Here is a 22629-nt window from a genome sequence, read left to right on the forward strand (position 1 = left end):
ATATCTGTGAGTCCTGATATGGATGCAATCAGATGTTGTATGTGTCTTTCGATGTGTGGTCCTGAATAGCAGATACTACGCTCTTTAAGATCTCTTCATCTTCTTGACACATCCATTCTTGACACCACGTCAGAGCTATAGAGGCTGCTTAGATTTTATTATATCTGGGAGAGATGAAGAGAGCAAGATGATTGGTATGTGTAACCAGCAGTGTGAATATATGATGAATAACAGCTGGATTCCGCCGCTTTTCTCAATACTTCATGTTTCAACAATTGTAGATAGCCCCGACTTTTGAACCCCCAATGCTAGAGAGTGCTAGGGAAGAATTTCGTCTGGCCGTCAACGACTAGACAAGAGTGCTCTGGCTGCCAGTGCTATGGATTCGAGGATAAAGCAATAATCGATCAATCAATCAACCACAAGTATATACACATCAGGCCATGCCGTGCTAAATCACCACCAGAAATCCTAGTCAGAAATCAACCCAATTATAAAGGTGACGATGATAAAACATCATCGTCGCAACTCGAACAAATTTCGGAGTAAAAGACAAATAGCCCAAGACATGTATCACGCAACCGATTCCCCAACTCTTCTCAGGGCATACCCCGGTTAGTCAGCACGGTCCATCCCCAACCGACGTCATCCCATCATTCCAACCATCACCTCCATCCATCCATTAACCACCCTTATAACGATTTCCATCTTCAACCTGGAAGCAAAATGTCCCTCCGGATACCTCTCCGCCGAGTGCACCTCTCCGGCCTTACATACAAGCACTCAATTCCTCGCCCCGTGTCCCTCCGCACATTAACCACCACCACAACCATCTCCGCCCGACCCCGACCCATCACCACCACCATCACCTCCGCTTCCCGACTCACCACCACACCAACTAACCCACCAACCTACATTCCCACACTTACAACAACAAAAGCATACGCAACGTCCTCCTCCAAACCAATCGCCGACCAAATCATCGACGAACTCCAAGAACTGTCCGTCTCCCCCACCCCCCTTCCATCCTCTAATTACCTCCCCTCACAACACAACACAACACATAACTAACCCATGGATAATACAACAGCTACGAAGTCGCCAAAGACGAATTCGAAATCGCCACAGAAAGCACAGACTCCGCAACCATCTACGCAGCCTCGGATCGAGAGTCGGCGCGCGATGCCCTCAATGAATTGATTGCCGTGTATACGGTTTACACGCGGGATATGTCGTTTGTGAGTCATGCGCCGCAGCAGGGTCAGGTGAATGTAGATACGGGGTTGGATCCGGGGACGATTGAGGATGAGGTGCGTGAGCAGGTGAGGAAGAGGGTTGGGACGAGGGTTAGGGAGATTGTTGGGGCGGTGGAGAGTTTGGAGGAGAGGGCTTCGGCGGAGTAGATTTACTACGTAGGTAGTTATGGAGGAGTTATGTGTGTGGTGTGATGTGAAGATGGGTTGGGGGAGGTGTAGGGATGTGTATGATATGGTAGCTACTATACTACTGGTAACTGCCAGGTAGGAGTCAATCCAGGTAATGGGTATGTTATTAGGTGTGTAATGATACTCCACGAGTAGTGGCTGTTTGATATATACTAAGCAGTAGTAGGTATAGTTGTGTCATCCACTCATAATGATCCATTTTAATCCAGTCATCAATCACTCGCTCTTTCGGTGTCCTGTCCTGTTTCGCCGTCGTACTCCGTTATATCCAATCCAAACCAATCAATCCGGTATTAGAAATCAAGTATCTATGTACCTCTCGCCTGATCTGCGCCTGGTATCTGTCTGTGCTGCTCTCACGCCACTTCGGCAAAGGCAAGTCCGAAGTCATCCGGCATCGGAGTACCCAGTGAGATGTCTTCTTTGTGTGTTGTTCTTAGGTGTCGTTTGAGTTGGTCTTATCTGTTAGCATATCCATCGTATTGCATGGGGGTGTTGCATGGGGGTGTGGCTTACCGTGTCGCGTGAAGCTCTTGGTGCATCCGGCGTGGTGGCACTTGTGTCGGCGCTCGCCATGTGCTAGTCCAGTTAGTATATTCCCTGCATAGCTGGTGAAGTTACATACTCAATCGGTGGCTGGACATATTGGATGACTGAACCTGTTAGCTTGGATTCTTCCCGTTTTGGTTGGCTCAACGTACATCGCCAGTCTGAAAGTTACACCCCGGGTACGTGCATTTGAATGGCTTCTCGCCCGTGTGCGTCCGCGAATGGGTTTCTATCCTGTCAGTGTCTATCCACCTTGAAGATGGTATGCACATACTCAGCTCGCTGCTGTCGGTAAACGACTTCCCGCACTCGGTACACTTGTACGGCTTCTCGCCTCGGTGGCTCCGCTCGTGCCGCTCCAATGTCGCCTGGCGCGCAAACATCTTTCCGCAGACAGAGCATTTGAAGTTTTTGTCTGTATCGTCAGCAATCGTCTCAGAAATTTCTAGACGTGCACTTACAATTACTGTGCGTCAGGAAATGCCCCTGCAGCTTCGACTTTTGCGAAAACGGCTCGTCCGGCCGATGACATCCCTCCCAGCAGCAGTAATACCCGGTGCCCTTGGCGCCATCCACGGTCGCCATGTGGCACGCCACCAGATGTTCCTGCAGACCGCATGCATCGACAAAGGTGGCGCCGCAGGGAAGCTTAGTCCCATCGGCTTTCGAGGTCCACCGACAGATGTATATCTCGCTATCGGGGGTGTATTCCGGACTAGTCAAGACGGAAGAGGCACCCCCATCCAGCGGGGGTGGCGTCTCTCCCGGGCTCAACTGCGAACTCACGCTAGACCGCGAGTGGCGGGAGTATGGTGAATAGGAATGGACATGGTGTCCGTGCGTGCGACACCGATGAACATGGGTGCGGCATGGCTTCCAGTTATTGGTCGGCTTCTGCGTCGGAGCTGGGCTCTTCACTTCGTTCGGAGGGTGGTGATGGTGGGGGTGATGAGGAAGGTGGAAGCAGGTGAACGAGTTCGAGGCCGCATCATCGGCAGGTTTGCTCTGGTCAGGGCAATTCAGCACTTCGTGGACGTGGAACTGATGGCACGCAGATAGATCAGGGCACATCATGTGGAATACATCCGCGGGGTTGACTGCATTCTGCAGAGGTAACCACGGATTTGCTGCATGGTGAGCATCCTTGGATATATCATGACAGTGAAAATGCTGATGACTGTGGGAGTGACAGTGGGATACAGGTGCATAAGGGTTGAAGAATGCATCACTCGACGGTGCAGAGGGCACCATGCCCATGGGCTGCGTCATGGTTTTGGGTTGCTCTGCCTGTGACTGTGGCATGGTGGTCGGGGATAATAGGTCGCTGGTGTCCAGGTTGAGAGGCGTTCCCAACCCTAGTAGCGATTCCAAACTGTGTTCGCCATCGATGTTGGTGCCAGTGTCGAAGCAGTGTTCATCAAAGCAGACCGGATCAGTATTCTCGCAATGATCTTCGTCGCAGTGTGAGACGGAACACACTGCCGCATCACCACAGTCCACGAAGCCGTCGCAGACAGAGGGACAAGTGATGGAACAGTCGTCGACATCACAGCAGTCCTCCTCGGCGTTGCAATCGTCATCCCCATTGCACTGCGGTACAGGGGTGTGATGTACCTGGTCGGAGCAATTCCATTGGACTGGCTGTGCCTCCGACGTTTCTTCTGCCTCTTTCCCATCCAAGTGGAATGCCTCCCAGTGGCATTCAAGACAGAAGTCGTCTTTCTTCGTGTGAGAAGCCATGGTGTCGATTGACGATCGACAGGCTTTGAGATGATAGACAGAAGGAATCCCTAGTCAACCACGAGGCTGAAGCAACGATCACACTGACGAGGGGATGGTGAACGGAGCAAACCGCCAAAGGAGCTCTGAGGCGGGGGAAACAGGAAAAGGATGATCTGGGGTGTGCCTGTCTTTGTCTGACGCAAAGCACGCAAGTGGCAAGTTAGCTTGCCCTCCACACCACGCGAGCGGGAAGAGAGAGAGACTCTTACCAATGAAACAGACTGCAATCAGGGAATACAATGCAGAGATCGTCCAACGAGAAGGCTAGATGGCCAGTGGTGCGACTGGACTATGCGCAGAGATCACCAGGAATGAAGAATAGCCGATAGAAACGTCGGAGAGAGAAAAGACAGACCGCCTGAAAGCGATGGGATGAGGACCTTGGGGGCCAGCATGAGAGGCGGGTGACAGACGACAGTGGGCGAACAGTGATAGTCAGTAGTAGTATGGAGCAGGGAGCGACTAGGAGTGGTAGTGAGAGCGAGAGTGGAGTTGGTGATGGAGGAGAGGATACCAGCAGTAGGGCTCTTTTTCGGTAAGGTTACCGTCGCGATACGGGCAGATCTCAATCGGTAATTTGGGGACCTTGGGGACGAGGACCTTGGGGGATGGCGTCATTAGTCTGTCCTCGCCGCAGCGAATAGCACGCGCCTTAATGTCAGAGTTTTTCCTCTGCAGATGAATCAATCACTTCATCTCATCCTGGAATACTACTCGTTAATCATCAGTGACCCTTTAAAAGAGCATTCAGGAACTGTGCTTTCTATCCTGAAGATCCAACGAGGAAAAAGTGTGGGAACCTTGGGGCCAGGCGGAGAAAATTCTGGCCGGATTCTGCCCGCATTTCAGTTGCCGCCTTGGGCTGAAGTGGGACAGCATCCAGTGCAAATCCATCGAGAGACCACCAATGATGCCTCCTGCATTGGTTTGTTTGAGGTTGATTCTGTTTGACCGTCGGTACACCATTTAGGAAAGACTCTACCCTTAAATTCTCCCATTAATGATTAGTGAATGTGAATAAATTATGCCAATCACAGTAATACGTTGGACATCACCTGACTGGCGTTACTGCAGCAAAGTTTCACCACCACAACCTTGTCTGTCCACCGTGAACTTTGATTTCGAGTAATGGAAGTAAAACCAGAAACATGAAGATATTCTTAGCAATACATATGTCAATTTGAACGAAACAAAAGAATAACTTAAAATTTGAAGCGAAGAGAATCTCCCCATTAGGCAATTTAACCCCTCCCCTCAACTGAGTCAAGTTCCCCATTCTCCATGTGCCGATTAACATTAACCACTAACGGATACGCTACCCACGTGCCCGCCGCCTCCGGATCGGATCCTCCGCGCGTCACTATCATTATCACCTATCAACCTCACTATCTTCCCCGTACACACAGCACTATCCTAGCCATCCCTCTATCCACTATCTATCACAACCTTAGACATCAACTATCTATTCTCTACATTCAATACATCCTATCCTTATTTACACATTACTACATATACACCAACCACCAATCACCCATCTATCAATCATCCTCGCCTTCCCCGCACGATCCATCACCACTACCACTACCACCACCACCAAACCCACAAAATGGGCAACATCTGCTCCAAATCCAAAAACGAACCCGAAGCCTTCTCCACCCCCGGCCGTGTCCTCGGCTCCGCTCCTAACCCCCAAGCAAAAGATTCCTCCTCCGCCCCGCGCGCCCCGCTCCCGTCCAACGCCAAACCCACCTCTAACTGGGGTTCAGGACCCTCCGGACGGACATTAGGGTCGGGGAATGCTGCTGGGGAGGGTAATGAGAATGCGACTGAAGATGCGAGGATGAAGGCTGCGTTAGCGGCGCAGGTGCGTATCTCTTCTTGTCCTGATAACTAGTGCATGATATTATTGTTGTTGTTGTTGTTGTTGTTGTTTGTTGTCTATTGGAGCTAGGCTAGGCGAATGCTAATGCTAGTGTTCCACTGGAATAGAAACGAGCCGAGTCCGCATCTGCAACCGCGAGCAAAGGAAAGCTGGGATCCAAGTTGGCGGCGCAGAAGGCGCAGACGCAGAATCAGACGTTGAATGAGGCTAGTCGGGAGGAAGTAGCTGCTAGGGATGCAGATGGGGCGGCCGAGGCGAGGAGGTGGCAGTGAATATGTCACTACTACTCTGCATGTGGGTGGGATGCTGAAGCTGTTTTGGTTGCCTGGAGTTGATTATGGAGGTATAAGTGAGCGGTTTAGCGGGCTTACGATCACCTTTTACATCTTGGTTTTGTTTGTTGCTTCTTGTTAAGACATGCGGTTACGTGATGATACCATAGCAAACTTGCTTCTCTTTTTCTTCTATTTCGTGTCCTACATGAAAATCCATCTGAAGGTAGAATGCTTTATCGATAAGATGCCTATATGGTACAACAATATACTCAAACCACGTTGTAGCGGCCTCCCACGGGGGCCCGCGCGTCGCTGTCCGCCGCCGCGATGGTGCCCTCCTTCAGCAGTCGCATCAACTCGCGCATGGCGTTCGTCACCGACAGCTCGGTCTCGCCCTCAACAAGAATATACAACTTGGGGTTCTCGCCAGGTCCAGGCACCTTGCCCGTAGGATAGAAGCTGCCCTTCGTAGTGATGGATGTACCCGTGGCCTCCAAGATCTTGGCCACATTGGTGCGGTTGGTGACAGCCCACCGAGCTTTTTCTGTGGGAGACGTTAGTATCTGACAAGTAAATCAAGATGATGGATGGAGGACACTTACGAGGAAAGTCGTTGATTTCCAAGGTGGCGTGGAAGGCGCCTGCATCGGGCCCGCGATTGTCGATGGGTACTCCAGATCTCATCACTCCTGCGCGACTCAAGCGCGCGTGGATATCCGCAACCGCTGAGCCCACCTTGTCCAGTGGGTTCTTGGATGTGCTGTTCTGATCCTTCTCGGTCCTGTGCACGGTGATCTTGCCATCAAGATCAATGCCCTTCGGTACACCAGGCATGGCTGGAGCGGCCGTGGATTGCACAGACGAGATGGCCTTGTTGAACCGCTCTTCGGCCTGCTCATTCTTCTCTTCTTTCTCCTCTTCTTCGTCGCCTTCGTCACCGGTCTTGTACGTGCGCCGTTCACGCATACGAGCAGCATCACGCTCCTGGTCCAGACGCTCCAGACCCTTTCCACCGAATCCAGAGGCACTGGCCTTCTCCTTTCCGGCCTTGACCTTTTCTAGGAATGCATCGACCATCTTCTGCACCGGCTCCGGCACCTTCTGTCCACTCTGCTTCAATGCCTTGGCAATGTCGACAGAGTACCGCTCCTGGTCCTCCGTGAGGAAAGTAACTGCTGTTCCGGTATTACCGGCACGTCCGGTACGTCCTGCTCGGTGAACGTAATCCTCAAGGTGGTTGGGTGCATCGTAGTTGACGACAAGCTTGAGTTGCTTCACATCCAGACCACGAGCGGCAACAGATGTGGCAATCAATACAGGAAAGATACCAGCCTTGAAATCCTCGATGGTCGAGTCACGGTCAATCTGATCTTTTCCTCCGTGGATGGACATGCATGGGTAACCCTTACGCATAAGCTCGCGAAGCAGGGCATCAGCAGCTTCCTGACGATCAACGAAGATGAGAGCACGCGCATCCTCGTTCTCGTCGCTCGAATACAGGTTACCTAGGAGTTCCAGCAAACGCACAAACTTCTGGTCATCGTTGCGCACTTCCACGATCTGCGTGATCTCGGGAGCCACAACACTCTTACCGCCGACGACAATCTCAATCGGTTTCGTCAGGGTCTTGCGAGCCAGCGCTTCCATATTACGAGGGAAAGTAGCCGAGAAAAGCACCGTCTGCCGATCAGGGCGAATGTTGCCCATGATTTTCATCACCTGCGGCTCGAAGCCCATGTCGAACATACGATCTGCCTCATCAAGGACCACATAAGTGACCCGGCGTAGATTAGTGACTCTACCAGCGTTTGCTGCCAGAAGATCGATCATTCGACCAGGTGTGCAGACGATAATCTCAGCACCACGCTTCAGATCAGCGATTTGGTCTTTAATTGGGGCGCCACCATAAGCACAAACGGCTCGAAGGTTCAACGCCTTGAGGAATGGCTTGCAGTCTTTGTGAATCTGCGTGGCCAGTTCGCGAGTAGGTGTCATGATCAAACCAACGGGACCTTCCATGTTGTCCAGCGGCCGTTGATCCTTGATGTGTCGGAACATGGGAATTAAGAAGGCGACAGTCTTACCAGATCCAGTCTTAGCCACACCAATCACATCACGCCCAGACATAATTGCAGGAATGGCCTGAGCTTGGATCGAAGTAGTCTTCTCGTATCCCAACTTGTCTATCACGTCCAGCGTCTGCACTCCCAACCCACATTGAGACCATTTCTGGACGGGCTTGGGAACATCAACACCGCGAACTTTGATTCCGTCGAGTTCCAGGCGCAAACTTGCGGCCTCTTCATCCGACATTTGTGCCAAATCAGAAGGCTCCGTATAGAACTTCTTCCGGAAGGATTCATATTCGACCTTCTTGTGGTCGACGGCTGGGATATCCTTCTTCTTCTTGGCTTTGTTCGCAATAGCGAGGAAGTCATCTGCATCCCCATCGCCGACGGCAGTCATATCAATATCATGCTCGTCACCGAATAACGCCTCGGGCTGCTGCTCCTTGGTCCTCGAGAACTTGGCGCCGACCTTCTTCTTAGGTGGTGCCGACTCAGCAAGCTCTGACATGAATGCATCCAAAGGATCGATCTCCTCCTCTTCTTGAGCATCGACCTCCATATTGTCAGCGGCTTCTTGACTTGGAGCGTCGCCCATTACGGTGTCGTTCGATTCAACCCCATTGGACTGGGCTTTCATAGCTTCGCTCTGCAAGCGCTCCTCCCGTCTCTCTGCTGCCGCTCGTGCCGCCGCGGCATTCTCTTCCTCGGTGCCACCGTCTTGCATGTCGACATCATCTTCGTCGTCATCAGCGGCACCATCTGCAGCCCCGTTCGCATCCTTCGCGTCTTCCAAAGGAGGCGTAGGTAGCTTTTCTAGCTTCCTCCGTGTCGACTCTTCCTCTCCGAATCCTATAATCTTGGTAGCCGTGGACTTTTCGGTATCGGCCCCTTGCTTGGTTCCTAAGCCAAAACCACCGACGTTGCCTTTCGCCTTCAAGGAAGCTGTAAGAAATTAGTACAGATCCTTATGGTAATCAAGACTGGAGGGTACAACATACCTGAAGCACCGCTTGTAGTAGGCTTGGGCTTGACCTGGGAAACGGTAGTAGTTGGCTTGACAGATGGCGGGACGGCAACATCGTTGCCCAGCACCGCTGGGGGAGCGGGTGTAGAGGAAGCACTCTTTGCAATCGCCTTTGGATCAAACTTCCCAGTAAATGTACCGGGAGTAGCATCAACGCCTGGTGTTGCAGGAGATTGGGGAGAACTGACAGCCGGTGACAAACCAGACTTGCGATCAATCTCTTCTAAGATACTTCTCGCTCCACCAGCTGCAGCAGCTTCTCGCTGTTTGCGTTCCTTTTCAGCGGCTTGTTTTTGCTTCCATGCCTCCAGCTTGGCGAGTCTCTCCGCTCTCTTTTCGTCCTCTGTCGGGGCCGCGGTAGCTGCTGGCGTTGACGGCTTCGAAGTCTATAGCCCATGTTAGATGCGTTCAAACCAATGCGACAGAAAAAAGCAAAGAACAATTGTCTTATAGCTTACCTCACGAGACCTAGGTGCATCTTTAGCCCGATCCCGGCTATCGTCCCGTCTAGACTTGTACTTCAAGTCAGCAGAATCATCTGTCCGCCTTCGAGCCCTGTCGCGGGAATCTTCTCGCCTGCTTCGATAGTCCCTATCGCGGCTTCGTCGACGGTAATCATCGCGATCTCGAGACCGTCGTCGATCGCGAGAGCGTTCTCTCCGACTGGGTCGATATGAATCCTCATCGCGGTGATCGTCGCGTCTGTCTAGCGAGCGGTCACGTCTCCGGTAAGAATCACGGTCGCGATCACGTTCGCGTTCACGGTATCGTCTCTGTAACCAGGAGAAAGAAATTGTTAGAGCTTACATGACATCAGATGGAAAAGGATATAGACTTCTGCGTACCTCAGGACTGCGCGATCGACGATAACTCCTGCCATCGTCTCGCCGGCTCCTCTCATAGCGATCATCGTCTCTGCGATTCCGTCTGGATGAGGAATACGTGCTGCCTACAGGTGATGGTGAGCGAGTATCCCCGTGGCGAGCCATTGTTGCAGGCCAACGATGAGTGAGTATTACTGAGACTCAAGAGAAATGCTCGAGCACGTGGATAGGATACTAAAGTGAGTTTTACCCTTCCATTCGAATTATGAGAAGCAGTTTAGTTTTGTTTTTCAAAAACCAGGCACTGCCGATAGAAACCTGGTGGCGAGAACAGCTCAAGGTGTGGTCCAAGTGATGGTGTCCGACGGTCTGTTCTCTCCCAAACTAAAGAGGCTTTCGCGCCTCAGGCGGCGAGTGAGCCCACTTATCTATCACGTGATTGATACCGATATCAGTCAGGCTCACGTGAGAGCTTCATTACCCGATTCGGCATCTCCCAAACGGACTGAGCTACGCGACCCCAACCTCCCCGGTTTCGTCACTGCAGGTTCACTGACAGGCATTCTGCAACCAAGGGCGAATCCTTCGACAGATCGCTATTTGGGTCACTTAACACCCCAGTCACTACATATCACTCCCGTCCCTCGTTTACGCGACTACCATTGTTCAAAGCAATGCCTTTGAACCTAGCTCGGTGCGGAGGGGGTGTTCTCCAACACCTCCAGCTTAGCGAGGCCTTCTCTCGCCCCGTCCGCCAAGCTATCTCCCAGAGTCATGTTAGGTGCATGTCCCTCGCCGCTCTGGGTCGTTTCTCGACCCCCAATGTCAGATATGCACCTCTTTCCGTTGCCCTCTCCGGACACCTGACCAACGGCTATGCGACTGCGGCCTCCCCCAAGGGGCGCGCCAGCACCAAATCGACCTCTAAGGACACCAAGACAACCAAATCTACGAAGTCCACCAAGTCTACCAAGAAGCCCCGAGCAAAGAAGGTGCTCACTGACGAGCAGAAGGCGGCCAAGAAGGAAGCTAAGGAGAAGAGCGAGCTGAGACAGCTTGTTAAGCAGCTGAAGGCCGCCTCCCTTACGCCGCCCAAGAGGCTCACCAATCACTTCACCCTGACCATGCTTAGCAAGCTTGAGGAGGTCAAGAAGGAAGGAACGGGATTGAAGGGCAAGGAGGCGTTTAAGGAGGCAGCCGATCGTGCCAAGAACATCAGTGAAGCCGAGCGCGAGGTTCGTTACCTTTTCAATAGACATGAGATGTTCCCTGTTACTGACGTCGGTTTTACAGAAATTTGTCGCTACTGCTGCTACCAACAAGGAAGAATACGAGAAGGAATACAAGAAGTGGCTCGACTCGCACAGCCCCCTGGAGATCAAGCAAGCCAATGACGCTAGGCGAAGACTGGCCCAGATCCAGAACAAGAAGTTCTTCCCTCTTCATGACCCTCGTCTTGTCAAGCGCTCTAAGATTGCGTATCTGTTCTACGCCGAGGAACGCCATCAGGCTGGTGACCTCAAGCACATGCCCATCCCCGAGCGTGGTGTGCGCATTGCGGAAGAATGGCGAGGCATGACCACTGCAGAGAAACAGGTATGTTGGCTGCATCTCTCCCGAGTTATTGCTGGAAGGAATGCTAATGCAGCGAATAGAAATACGTGCGACTTCAGGAAGTCGACGCCGACCGGTACGCCCGGGAGTACAAGGTCGTCTATGGCGAGGATCCCCCCTATGTGGGAAAGAACGCAAGTAAATAAGTCACTCCAATGAGCATCGTGGCATGACTGTCAGGTAATGAGGTGAGACAGTTGTCTCGATACCAGGAAGGTCAATTGTGTTTCAAGATTCTTCGGGCGGGCCCTGGTGATAATGGAGTGTCGTTTGCCCACTCGGTCTCAACTGCTTGCCTTCCATGTTTTCGTGCACCTCCTGTATTCTCCATTTGTAACGTGTGTCTTGCGAGAATTGTACCCTATCAAAGGACATCTACTTTCATACTGATCAAGTGCCCGTAGGAAGAAAGGGATATTTGGCTGGGCTCAACAAAAGCCTCGTAGTTGCAATACAGTGACGTATCCGAACCACGTGCTGCGCGGGAGTCATAGCCAACAATGCGCAACATCCAACCGTCTTCCAACCATGAGAGCTGAGACATTTCTAGCCGTCTGGATGAGTCGATTTGGACGGGTATCTGCTTGGTCAAACTGCATATTGCTCGTGCGCAGCCTGGGATCTTTGAATTCTAGACCAACGCCATGTCCCTCATACGATGACCGGTGAAGAGCCTACCGAGTCAATTAAGAGGTCGTCGTAAGAGAACTACTCACTGCAAAGCCGACGAACCAACGACATCCGATAGATGCACGCACATCTCCGGGTGTTGGGCATAAAAGATCGTATCCATGTGGTGGGTACTACGCATGCCCTGGATGATGATGCAGCGGACCGGACGGACATATGAGTCATTGTCAACGACCCGTACCTGACTTGCCCTCCAGGGCCCCCGTAACATCCTGTTCTCCCCCAACTGCATTGTATGCGGGCTGGCCCGTTCCTGCCGGGGTGTTTCATTTTAAAAGGGCGATCTAGCGCGTCAAGCTAGAGATATCCCAATTTGGATACATGCAGAGTCCAAACGGGGAGCCTATGATAACTGACATCGATAGATGTCGACTCAACCCCTCAAGCAGTAACAGCAGGTAGCAGCAGCAAATGGCTGTGGAATCGGCGTGCATCGCTGCATATGCTTTCCGCGGCGGGGCACGGAAAAACACCCAGGGTCTAGAAAATGCATGCGATGCAGCGATTGCGGACGTCGGATTTCTCAACAGGATGAACAACTGTACAGCACCGGACGATAATGGGTGAGGAGACATTCAGGCGGAGCTGATGGATGTACATTGTGGTGCATCAGGACTAGCCTGGCCGCACCAACTGCGACGGTGTCAAAGAGCCCCGACGAAGAGGAGCTGCGAATGGCCAGTGGTTGGGTCTCCATTGCGCAGAATGAGATCTCATAGGCTGGCGGAGGGGCCTTTGCCTTCGATGCGGTGAAGAAAAGGCCACCGCATCCACCCAAGAATGGGGTGGTGGTTTATTTTTCTGACATCCGAGTTTCTCGCTGAATTTAGAACGAGAGGGGGCATTTTAGCTGCCTAAGAATGAGACTGGACGGGTTTTCTGGATTTCCGCATGATGATGAATGCATGTCGGACCAATGTTGGGAAATTGTGCTGGTGCTGTTGCATAGATCTGGAGGCACGTGCGGCAGTAGATCCAAGAAGTGCGAGGCTCTGATGGAGGTCGAATGAATTCTCAGTATATGAGATAGATACGCAGCATCTGGTATGTTCGACCTGCGTTGTCTTTGCAAGGAATGGTGATATTTCTGTTTTCTCTTGCAGTGATGCCTTATGTATGCAAAGTCACTGACCAGCCATTGATTTGTTTACTGGCGAGGGTAGTTTTAGTTAATGCCAGCGGGTCGAACCAAGGAACCGGAGATCTTTTAGCTCCTCTTCTTTCCCATAGCAAGTTAGCAGACTTTCCATTTCCATCAAAGCAGTCCTGCTAACTAATAATAATGTTCGCCCCCACTTGAAGCCGGGAAGAAGAATTGACAACGAATACCTTGCTGCTTAAACCCTTTTTGGTAATGCTCTGAATACCCTTTGTCGGGCTCTGTCTGCATGATGGGGGGAGGTCATCCCCGATGATGGTTACATACATAATAGTACATATAGCAAGACCAATCTACCCGTCCAGAGGCATATGCGCAACTGCAAGTCAGTGTACTACTACTCACTTAAGTACATAAGTACATACTTCCTACCTTCATTCTCCGGGCCACCGACAGGTCCGACTCGTCGATCGCGCCAACGCTTTCCCACCGCGAAGGAGGGGGGCATTCGTTATCGATAGGAGCATCTGCCCACCGCCCCCGTCCTTGCGCGCAACCCAACCAGGTGTGTGACTGGCTTGTGCCTGCGTGACTCCCTTCATCGTCCATTGCTCGCGGGCTTACTGCGGTTCTTACCAACGTCTCACTACAGTCTAGGAGATACTTCTCAGTCCCTCGTTGGATGCTGCATTGGATGCGCCAATAAAATACTCGACCATCCACGCTCACCGGCTCTCACCTACCGCGGCGTGCGACTATACCGGCATCTTCCCAGCGATCCCGCTGCCCCGTTGGCTCATTACCATTTCCCCAGCCACCGGGTTACACTACTGGGCCTCGGAGATTCAATCACACGCTTTTTACTCCGTATATGCCGATCAATCAAATCAAAGAGCTGCTTGCAACTTGAGAGAAATAGAGAGGGAAAAAAAAAGGTTTGCAATCTCACTTTTTTTTTCCCTCGAAGTTTTTATTTACTTTTGGTGGCACTCCCGCAACCCGTCCTCGTCTACTACTTGCTTCTTCCATACTCAACTTCGAGCGACCGCTGATTTTCCCGACGTATACTAGTTCACATTCCTCACTGTCCATCGCATACCAAATCATCCAATCCCATTCTCGCCTGGGAAGATCTACCGCAGAATTGCGCTCCTTTCCTTTTTCCACGTCTGCCACCGCCCTAGGGTCATGAATTCCATGGCCTCACCTCGTATCCCTACTTCTCCCTGCTGAACTTCCTTCGTCAATTTAGATCTCCTCGCTTCCTCTGACATTCTTTCTGAGGTCGACCAACTCCTATCTCGCCCACTCTTCAGTCCTTATCGCAAATATCGGTCTGCCTAGCATCTGACGTGACGTTTCGCGTGGTGTAACTACCATAAGTCCTCCGTACCTCCCACCTCCGAGTCCCCTTCGTCTTCGCATCATTTCTCCTGCGCTGTCGCCTATTTGTACGCCAATTTCGTCGCTCGAACGCCTGCTGCCTCAATTGGGGCCCATAGTCATTTGATATCCATGCGCCTGGCATAGAGCTGTCGCTGGTCGTCAGACAAGTGTCAGTCGCTTTTCCAGGATGGAAGTTGTGCGGACAATCCGTCGTGATGAATTTGTATCTCCACTGAGGATACATGTACATTCCCTGACGGAATCTGACAAGCGTCGCAAGGAAAGTTGCGACATGTCAAATGGCTGGCTGCAGTTGGATGGTTTAACTTCGGGGTGTCTCGGGTTCCGAGAATACACCACCAGGGTTGGTGGTGTGCATGACGGCAAAGTCCCCCAAGTGGTGGAACATCAGAACAAGGTAGGTTCGCCGTGAACTCAATGGCGAATAAAGTCCTAGCCATGAGTCTCGCTGTTCCCGTGCTAATGGCTAGACCCGTATGCAGGATACAACATTACGGCCGAAGCTAGGCTACGAATCATCGTTGGCTCTGGAGGCTGACATCCATGCCTTCGTGCCCGTAGGCTCTGATGCACCACCACCCACATATGACGATGCGATCAAGGATCTACCTCCGGATTACGCCACACTTGCTCCCTTGGCCCATAGGAAGACTCTAACCCAAGACTCTGCGCCCTCACAGTCCACAGATAGGTCAGAATGTAAAGGTGCGTCACGGCCATTCGATTTTGGGGTTGCGTCGGGCATTCGAGAACACAAAGGAGGAAAGAAGAATAAGAAGAAGGCGACGTCGCAACCCCAGCGGCAGAACACACCGCCGGCGGAGGAAAGTGGAGGTGACAAGCAAGAAGAGGGCGGCGGGGATGAGCAAAACGGTGATAGCGGCGGAAATGAAGGAGGCGATTTGGGAGGTGGTGGTGGTGGAGATGATAATGGCCAAGATGGAAACGGAGAGGACGGCAACAACGGGGATGATGACGAATGGGGCGCATGGAATGCGACAAGCACGAAGAAGAGCAAGAAGAAGAAGAAACAGGAGGAAGAGGAAAAACTAAAAGAAGAAGAGGAGCAACGGAAGCGAGAAGAGGAGGAACAGCAGGCCAGGGAAGAACAGGAGAGACTGGCCAAAGAGGAGGCAGAACGGCTGGCCAAGGAAGAGGAGGAGAAGCGGGCGGCCGAAGAAGCCGCCGCTGCCGCCGCTCCCCCCGACCTTAGCTGGGCAGATGATGCTAATACCAACGGTGATGATGGCTGGGGGTTCACCGCTACGACTAGCAAGAAAAAGAAGAAGAAAGGCAAGGTATGTTTACCATGGTCGCTGCGATACTAGGTGATGAATCTCCTAACTTATCAGCAGGGCGCTGACCCTAACCCGCCCGAACCGGCGTCCAACGGATTCCAAGACGTAAGCTTGAACGACAGTGCGCCGCAACTAGACATAAACCTGCCTCCTGCAGCCCCGGGGACGGGCTTCAACTTTGGGACCTGGGGTCAAGGCTGGGGTTCTGGCGATAAATGGGGTCTTAACACCTTGAACGGCATGAAAGAAGACAAGCCAAAAGAGGATAGTAACCCCTGGTCCTTCTCCGGTAACAACGGGATGTCGAACGCCTCCGTTGGGTTCAGCTTTGGTGCGGACCTTGGAAGTCCTCCAGCTGCCAACGAACCCCCCCTTGCCCCGGAAGAGAACAAGCCAGAGGACGACTGGGGCGGATTTACCGTGACCAAGAAGGACAAGAAGAAAAAGAAGAAGGGGATTGAGGAGGAACCGACGCCCAACCTTCTTGCAGAAGAGCCAAAATCGGATAACGCCTGGCCCGCGGTTGAAGAGAAGAAAGAGCCGGAATTTGCTGATGATGACTGGGGTTGGGGGGCAGCCACTACCAAGAAAGACAAGAAGGCCAAGAAGAATTCCATCCTCGAGGAGCCAGAGCCGGCTCCGGAGCCACCAGCCGATCCAGAACCTGCCGAGATGAAGGATGACGATTGGACATCGGGTTGGGACCTCCCAAAGAAGGATAAGAAAAAGAAGAAGGGCACGATCTTTGAGCTGGAGCCGGAGCCAGAACCACAGGCTGATCCCGTGGAGCCGGAGCCAGAGCCTGAACCTGAACCAGTCGTTGAACCAGAGCCTGAACCCGAGCCCGAGAAGCCAGCCTTTGACACCGATAACCCTCTCTATAACAACTGGCACACCCTTTCATCTAAAGATCGGAAGAAACGTGAGAAGACACTGATCAAGAATGGACTCCCCATCCCGGGTAAGGATTTTGAACTTCCTGATCCGAATGCTGAACCACCTAAAGACCCCGAGCCTGAGCCAGCAGCTGAACCTGATCCAATCCCGGAAGCTGAGCCCGAGCCAGCTCCTGAGCCGGAGCCGGAGCCAATAGCTGAACCCGAACCTGAACCAGTTGTTGAACCTGAACCCGAACCCGAGCCAGAGAAGCCGCCAGCCTTTGAGATACCAGAGAGTCCTCTCTATAATAACTGGCATACACTTTCATCCAAAGATCGGAAGAAACGTGAGAAAACGTTGATGAAGAATGGACTTCCTATCCCTGGTAAAGATTTTGAATTGCCTGATCCAAATGCCGAGCCTCCTCAAGAGCCAGAGCCAGAGCCAGAACCAGTCCAAGAACCGGAGCCAGCTCCTGAGCCGGAGCCGGAGCCAGAGCCAATTGTTGAACCTGAACCTGAACCAGTTGTTGAACCTGAGCCCGAACCTGAACCGGAGAAGCCGCCAGCTTTTGAGATACCAGACAGTCCTCTCTATAACAACTGGCATACACTCTCTTCCAAGGACCGGAAGAAACGTGAAAAGACACTGATCAAGAATGGACTTCCTATTCCAGGTAAAGACTTCGAGCTTCCTGTTCCAGGGTCTGAACCACCTCAAGAACCCGAGCCAGTTTTTGAACCTATTCAAGAAGAGCCGGCACCACCTCCAGCCCCAGAACCGGAGCCAGAACAAGAGCCTGAGCCGGCTTGGGAGCCACAGCCAGACGCTGCGCCCGAGCCAGTCCCTGAAGTGGCCCCAGAGCAGACTTATGAGGAGGAGAGCTGGGGAATCTTGAATGCCCCGAAGGAAAAGAAGAAGAAGAAGAACAAGGTCGCTGCTGAGCCTCCGCCACCCGCACCAACACCTCCATCTTTGGGTTGGAATGCCGAGCCAGAGGGATATGTACCTACTGACCAAGTCCCCGACGAGCCTCTCTGGGATGACTATGACAGCAAGCCTGCCAAGAGTAACAAGAAGGGTTACAAGGAGGAAGAGACCCCTAAGAGTGGCATGGGTTTCTGGGCCACCATTGGTGCTGCAACCATGGGCAAATCCAAGACTACGAAGAAGAAGTCTTCAGAGAAGACTAGAGCCATAGAGGCGGCACCAGAGCCCGAGCCCGAGCCTGAACATGTACCAAGTCATCCTGCAGAGGATGACTTACTCATTGACGTTGACGACTCAAGGATGCCCGAGGCGCCCGAAGCGCCAATCCCGCCAGTTGTCGACGAACCACCCGCGCCAGCCGCGCCGCCAGCGAAGACTCCTGCTGTCACCTCAAAGACCAAGTCATCAGCCAAATCGTCCGTGGCAGAGCGAATCAAAGCTTTGGAGCAAACAAAGAAGGGGAAATCAAAAGGAAAGTCAGCCAAGGAAGAGCCAGCCCCGCCCCCAGAGGAACCTCCTGCACCCCCGCAACCCGAGCCTGTAGAATTCTTTGACCCCGAACCGGTTGCGTTTAAAAAGCCCTCTAGGGATTTGGTCCCCGGCAGTTTCCCAGACGCTTTTGACGACGAGGACTTTTACGATATACCCCCTCCACCTGCTCCGGAGCCGCCTGCTCCAGAGCCGGAACCTCAATTTGAGCCAGAGCCCGAGCCCGAGCCAGAGCCAGAGCCTCAGCAACCTGAGCCCGAGCCCGAGCCTGAACCGGTGCCCTTGTCAAAGAAATTGAAGAAGAAGGAGAAAAAGAAGGCGAAAACTACTATACTCGAAGCTGTGCCTGAGCCGGTACCTGAACCAGTTCCTGAGCCTGTATTTGAACCGCCGGCTCCTGAGCCCGTGCCTGAGCCGGTACCTGAGCCTGTTGCAGAGCCAGAACCGCAGCCCGAGCCGGAGCCAGCCCCCGCACCTGTTCCCATCTCGAAAACCGAAAAGAAGAAGAAAAAGAAGAAGGCCGTTGAGCCAGAACCGGTTCCTGAGCCAGTCCAAGAACCAGAGCCAGCTCCTGAGCCTGAGCCGGAGCCGATAGCTGAACCGGAACCTGAGTTTGTTCCGGCCCCTGCTCCGGAGCCTCCGATCGAACAAACACGGGAAATAGAGCCCGTGGCCGACGAAGCACCTGCTCCCAAGCCTGAAAAGCCGAGGAAAAAGAGCAAAAAGGTGTCCAGTCTAGAAAAGGCAGTTCCGGTCGTGGAACCAGTCCCTGCCGATGTCGAGACTGGCGAAGCAGCTGCAGAAGTTGATGTAGGCGCGGGCGGCCCTCCTACGCCTCCACCAGAGCCTGCTGAGCCTGAGCCTGAGCTGGAGAAGCCGGCCAGGAGGGAGCGTGTTCGTGTTGAGCGCACCCCCGGTTCAGCATCCTGGGGATTTTGGGGCGCCACGCCTCAAAAGCAGCCCAGCACACGGGAACACCGGCGTAGACGGGAGCGAGAACGGGACCAGTCCCCGCCGCCTGTGGTCAGGTCGAGATCGACCAGACAACCAAAGTCAAGGGATCCTGAGAACGAGGGAGAGAAGTCTACCTCTGACAAGGATAAGCGCAATAGCCGAGGTATGACTCTTGCTGATTTTGTCCTGGGCACGCCACCCCCGCCTAGCAGGACAAAGTCGAGTCGCAGGACCGGAGCACACGCCTCCCGGACTACTTCGAGACGTCCATCCGTGGGAATGGAGGACGCTGGGTTCCCCAGTCCTCCACCGGACGATAGCCGGGATATGCCGGATAAGGCTGCCAGGATGATGGGCGTGAACGGCACCTCTCGGAGAGAAAGAGAGAGACGGCATGAATCTCGTAAGAGATCTCGTATGTATTCACCTATAATAGCCCGTAGCGCTGCTAACAGGTTTCCTAGGTGCTCGCGACCCGTATGCATTCGAAGACGAGGACATCGTCATGGTAGACAGGGATGACATTGATGCTCCGAAGGACGGCTCAAGGGGATCGAGGCATTCCGACCGACGATCGAGGAGAAAGGTAAGCGAAATTCAGGGATAGTCGCGGAGAAGGTCCTGTCACGATGCTAACTTCGTTGCTTAGTCTCGGTCAAGACAAGAAGAGCAGTTTGATGATGCTGAAGTGTTCTCGGGACCGGAAGATATTGCTTTCGTGGAAGCTCCAAGGGAGCGACGCGTGAGACGGGCAAGTACTGCGCCCAAGAAACCAGAGTCTACTGGTCTCATGGGCTTCATCGGGTCTTTGCGGAAAACCGCTCGTCCGGACCCTCCAGAGCGCCGAAAGTCCCGGTCCCATCGCGACGAGGATGTCAGATACATGACAGAGCCAGAGCGAGAGGAGCGGCGTGCAAGACGCGAAGCTCGCAGAAGACGTGCTGAGAGAGAGGCTGAACTTGACGGCTTTGTCACTGAGGGGGGTCCAGTGGGAGGTTTCCCAGAAACCGACATGGACGAAGTTGAAGCGAGGCGAGCAGCCCGTCGAGCAAAAAGATCCTCTCGACAGGCGCCGTCTGATCAGATGCGTGAGAGCGAGTGGCGCGATGCCGAAGAAAGACGTGCGCGACGCAGGGAAAGAGAGAGAGCCCGTGAGCGAGAGATGCAGGAGAGAATGCTCCGAGAGGAGGAAGAGAGAGAAGCAAGACGCCAGGAGGAGCGAAGGCTTCGTAGAGCAGCTCGTGAAGAGCGTCGTGCTCGAGAGGAGGCAGAAGCCCGCGAGGCAGAAGAGCAGGCCGAAGCCGAAGCCAGAGCAGCAGAACGGCGCGAACGCAGACGGCGGAGGGAGGCAGAGATGCAAGAAGCCGCCGCGTACGAGCCCCGGTCCAAACGTCGATCCTCTCGTCACCCTGTCGATGACAGAGCAGCCCGAGAATTCTATCTCGGCGGCTACGATGGCGAGAGGGCTTATCGTCCGGAACGGTCTACAGAAGAGGGGGCGAGGCCCAAACGTCGGAAATCCAGGGCTCCAGAACCGGAGCGCGAACCACCGATGATGTCCGGAGGACGCAAGGATAAAACTTCGTCCTGGGTGCATTCCCAAGCGAGCGACCCGCCGGAACCACCACCGGTCGTGGCCACCGTGCTGGACATGCCACCTGGCTCAGGTGAGCCGGTCCAGGCGAACTCGGTCTCCTCAGACGAGGAGGCACGACGTGAGCTGCGACGTCGGGCCCGACGACGAGCCAGATATCCTGGACTGACAGATCAGGAAATCGACGAGTTGCGGGCGCGAAAGCGCGAGGCCAGACGGTCTGAGCGTAGTTCTGGCAGTGCTGATTACGAACGGGTCCGGGGCATGAGGTCGTACGACGATCGTTATGCACCACCCGTCAATGGGCCCAGGATGCCGAATTGGTTCAAGAGACTGACCAATATGGGGTGAGCTGGTTGCTTGGAGTATTGATATGAGGATGTTTCTTTTCTTTTACGAACGGAATGATGAACGACATGAAGCGATGTTTGCCATTGAAGGGATATATGATGTACGATTAACTGAGAATGGACTCTGCTTGATGGATATACCAGAGTGAAATGGATTGATGAGTTTATCATATATTTATTACTCTACAGTAGTTGTTGTTTACATGGAAATCCCAGTCAAGATGATACCTCCCTCTCCTTCCGTCTATTCTCCAAAAACCCTCTCCCACCCTCATACACACACAGATACACCCCAAACGAAACAGCCGTCCACACAGACCGTATCGCTCCTCCCTTGAACAGCCCCCTAACCCCTTCCTCTCTAAACACTTTCTTCCCCACAGCCCACGCACCCTTTCTCCCTCCTCTATCCCCACCACTACCACTACTAGTAGTAGTACTACCAGCCCCCAACATCATCCTCGTCTTAACCACATCCACCGGCGTGGTCACAACAGACGAAACCGTCCCCGCAACAGCAGCAGAAACCCCCGTGATAAGAGCACGCTGCACGGCCCCAAACTGGGCTAATACATCACCACCATCACTATCCCCATTCCCTCCTCTCTGACGACGACGAAGTAAATACCCCGATAAATGCCCCCTTAAGTACTCAAACACGGGGAAATTCAGCCCCGTGAAGGGCAGATTCCTCCCCAGGAGAGCCGTATACCCGCTCCAGAGACTTGCTGGTCTATGGCGGAATTTCTGGAGGGTGAGGAGGGTTATATTTGTTTTCGAGGGAGTTGATTTTCCCTTGAGGTGACTGGAATGAGGGGTGGGATTAGTGTAGACTTGTGCATTCTGCTTGATCACCTCCGCTGGAGTTAATATGAAGCAAGAGACTGATTCAGCGATGCACGAGGAGAGGGAGTGGATGATTGGTGTAGGGAGTAGGGATTGTGTATGGGGGTTTGTGCTGAGGGTGTGCTTTAGGCCTTCGTAGGTTGTGAAGAATGCTCCTGCTATTCAATCCCACTTGTGTATCAGTACTGTCTCAAAATAGTCCATAGATGAGACTAAATTATGTATAGAGACAGAGAGGAAACAAAACATACAAGCAGGTATAGTAGCAAGAACGACGCTCCCTACCCCTTGGTAGAGTCCCCTAAAGAGGAGTTTTCGGTCAATTGCCCCTGTCGTAGCATTCTTGTAGACTTTGGTGTAATTTGGGGATTGGATACGGGTTTTGAGTGTGTCAATGGGGTAGACGAGGAAGTCGACTATGAGGACGGCGAAGGCGCCGGACTAGTTCTTCTCTTTTAGTTTATCCCCCGGGGTGTCATTTGATTGATCCAAAGGGAGTACACTTACGAGCCAGATGTCGGTGTTGGTATTGTACATGACCCCACATTCAATGTATTCATGGATCGAGA

The 22629-nt window shown here is 53.0% G+C and overlaps 7 protein-coding genes across 7 annotated transcripts; 4 read left to right on the plus strand and 3 right to left on the minus strand.

Moving 5' to 3' along the window:
* Positions 1–529: 529 nt before the first annotated feature.
* ASPBRDRAFT_524623 (uncharacterized protein) lies at positions 530–1519 on the plus strand. The gene is made up of 2 exons (XM_067626905.1): positions 530–1001; positions 1091–1519. Exons 1-2 carry the CDS (start codon positions 727–729, stop codon positions 1401–1403), a joined length of 588 nt encoding a protein of 195 aa, XP_067481206.1. The 5' UTR covers positions 530–726; the 3' UTR covers positions 1404–1519.
* A 282-nt stretch (positions 1520–1801) lies between these two features.
* On the minus strand, positions 1802–3734 carry ASPBRDRAFT_194855 (C2H2-type zinc finger protein; the record flags this gene model as incomplete). Its single annotated transcript, XM_067620800.1, has 6 exons — positions 1802–1902; positions 1962–2024; positions 2071–2098; positions 2147–2223; positions 2269–2409; positions 2456–3734. 6 exons carry the CDS (start codon positions 3732–3734, stop codon positions 1802–1804), a joined length of 1689 nt encoding a protein of 562 aa, XP_067481207.1.
* Positions 3735–5382: 1648 nt separating this feature from the next.
* ASPBRDRAFT_194856 (uncharacterized protein) lies at positions 5383–5930 on the plus strand (the record flags this gene model as incomplete). Its single annotated transcript, XM_067620801.1, has 2 exons — positions 5383–5640; positions 5766–5930. The coding sequence occupies 2 exons, from the start codon at positions 5383–5385 to the stop codon at positions 5928–5930; spliced, it is 423 nt and encodes a 140-aa protein (XP_067481208.1).
* Positions 5931–6202: 272 nt separating this feature from the next.
* ASPBRDRAFT_29119 (DEAD/DEAH box RNA helicase) lies at positions 6203–10015 on the minus strand (the record flags this gene model as incomplete). The annotated part of the gene is made up of 5 exons (XM_067622616.1): positions 6203–6477; positions 6536–8944; positions 9001–9412; positions 9485–9799; positions 9872–10015. 5 exons carry the CDS (start codon positions 10013–10015, stop codon positions 6203–6205), a joined length of 3555 nt encoding a protein of 1184 aa, XP_067481209.1.
* Positions 10016–10524: 509 nt separating this feature from the next.
* Positions 10525–11610, plus strand: ASPBRDRAFT_29120 (HMG-box domain-containing protein; the record flags this gene model as incomplete). The annotated part of the gene is made up of 3 exons (XM_067622617.1): positions 10525–11085; positions 11144–11446; positions 11506–11610. The coding sequence occupies 3 exons, from the start codon at positions 10525–10527 to the stop codon at positions 11608–11610; spliced, it is 969 nt and encodes a 322-aa protein (XP_067481210.1).
* A 3216-nt stretch (positions 11611–14826) lies between these two features.
* On the plus strand, positions 14827–21215 carry ASPBRDRAFT_29121 (uncharacterized protein; the record flags this gene model as incomplete). The annotated part of the gene is made up of 5 exons (XM_067622618.1): positions 14827–15057; positions 15143–15958; positions 16016–19685; positions 19735–19856; positions 19920–21215. 5 exons carry the CDS (start codon positions 14827–14829, stop codon positions 21213–21215), a joined length of 6135 nt encoding a protein of 2044 aa, XP_067481211.1.
* A 107-nt stretch (positions 21216–21322) lies between these two features.
* ASPBRDRAFT_524119 (putative mitochondrial carrier protein) lies at positions 21323–22616 on the minus strand. The gene is made up of 3 exons (XM_067626898.1): positions 22568–22616; positions 22312–22501; positions 21323–22218 (listed from the first exon to the last, which is right to left on the minus strand). The coding sequence occupies exons 1-3, from the start codon at positions 22595–22597 to the stop codon at positions 21431–21433; spliced, it is 1008 nt and encodes a 335-aa protein (XP_067481212.1). The 5' UTR covers positions 22598–22616; the 3' UTR covers positions 21323–21430.
* Positions 22617–22629: the final 13 nt, after the last annotated feature.

The sequence above is a fragment of the Aspergillus brasiliensis genome (assembly GCF_001889945.1).
Source record: "Aspergillus brasiliensis CBS 101740 unplaced genomic scaffold ASPBRscaffold_4, whole genome shotgun sequence".
In the NCBI taxonomy this organism is placed as follows: Eukaryota; Fungi; Ascomycota; class Eurotiomycetes; order Eurotiales; family Aspergillaceae; genus Aspergillus; species Aspergillus brasiliensis.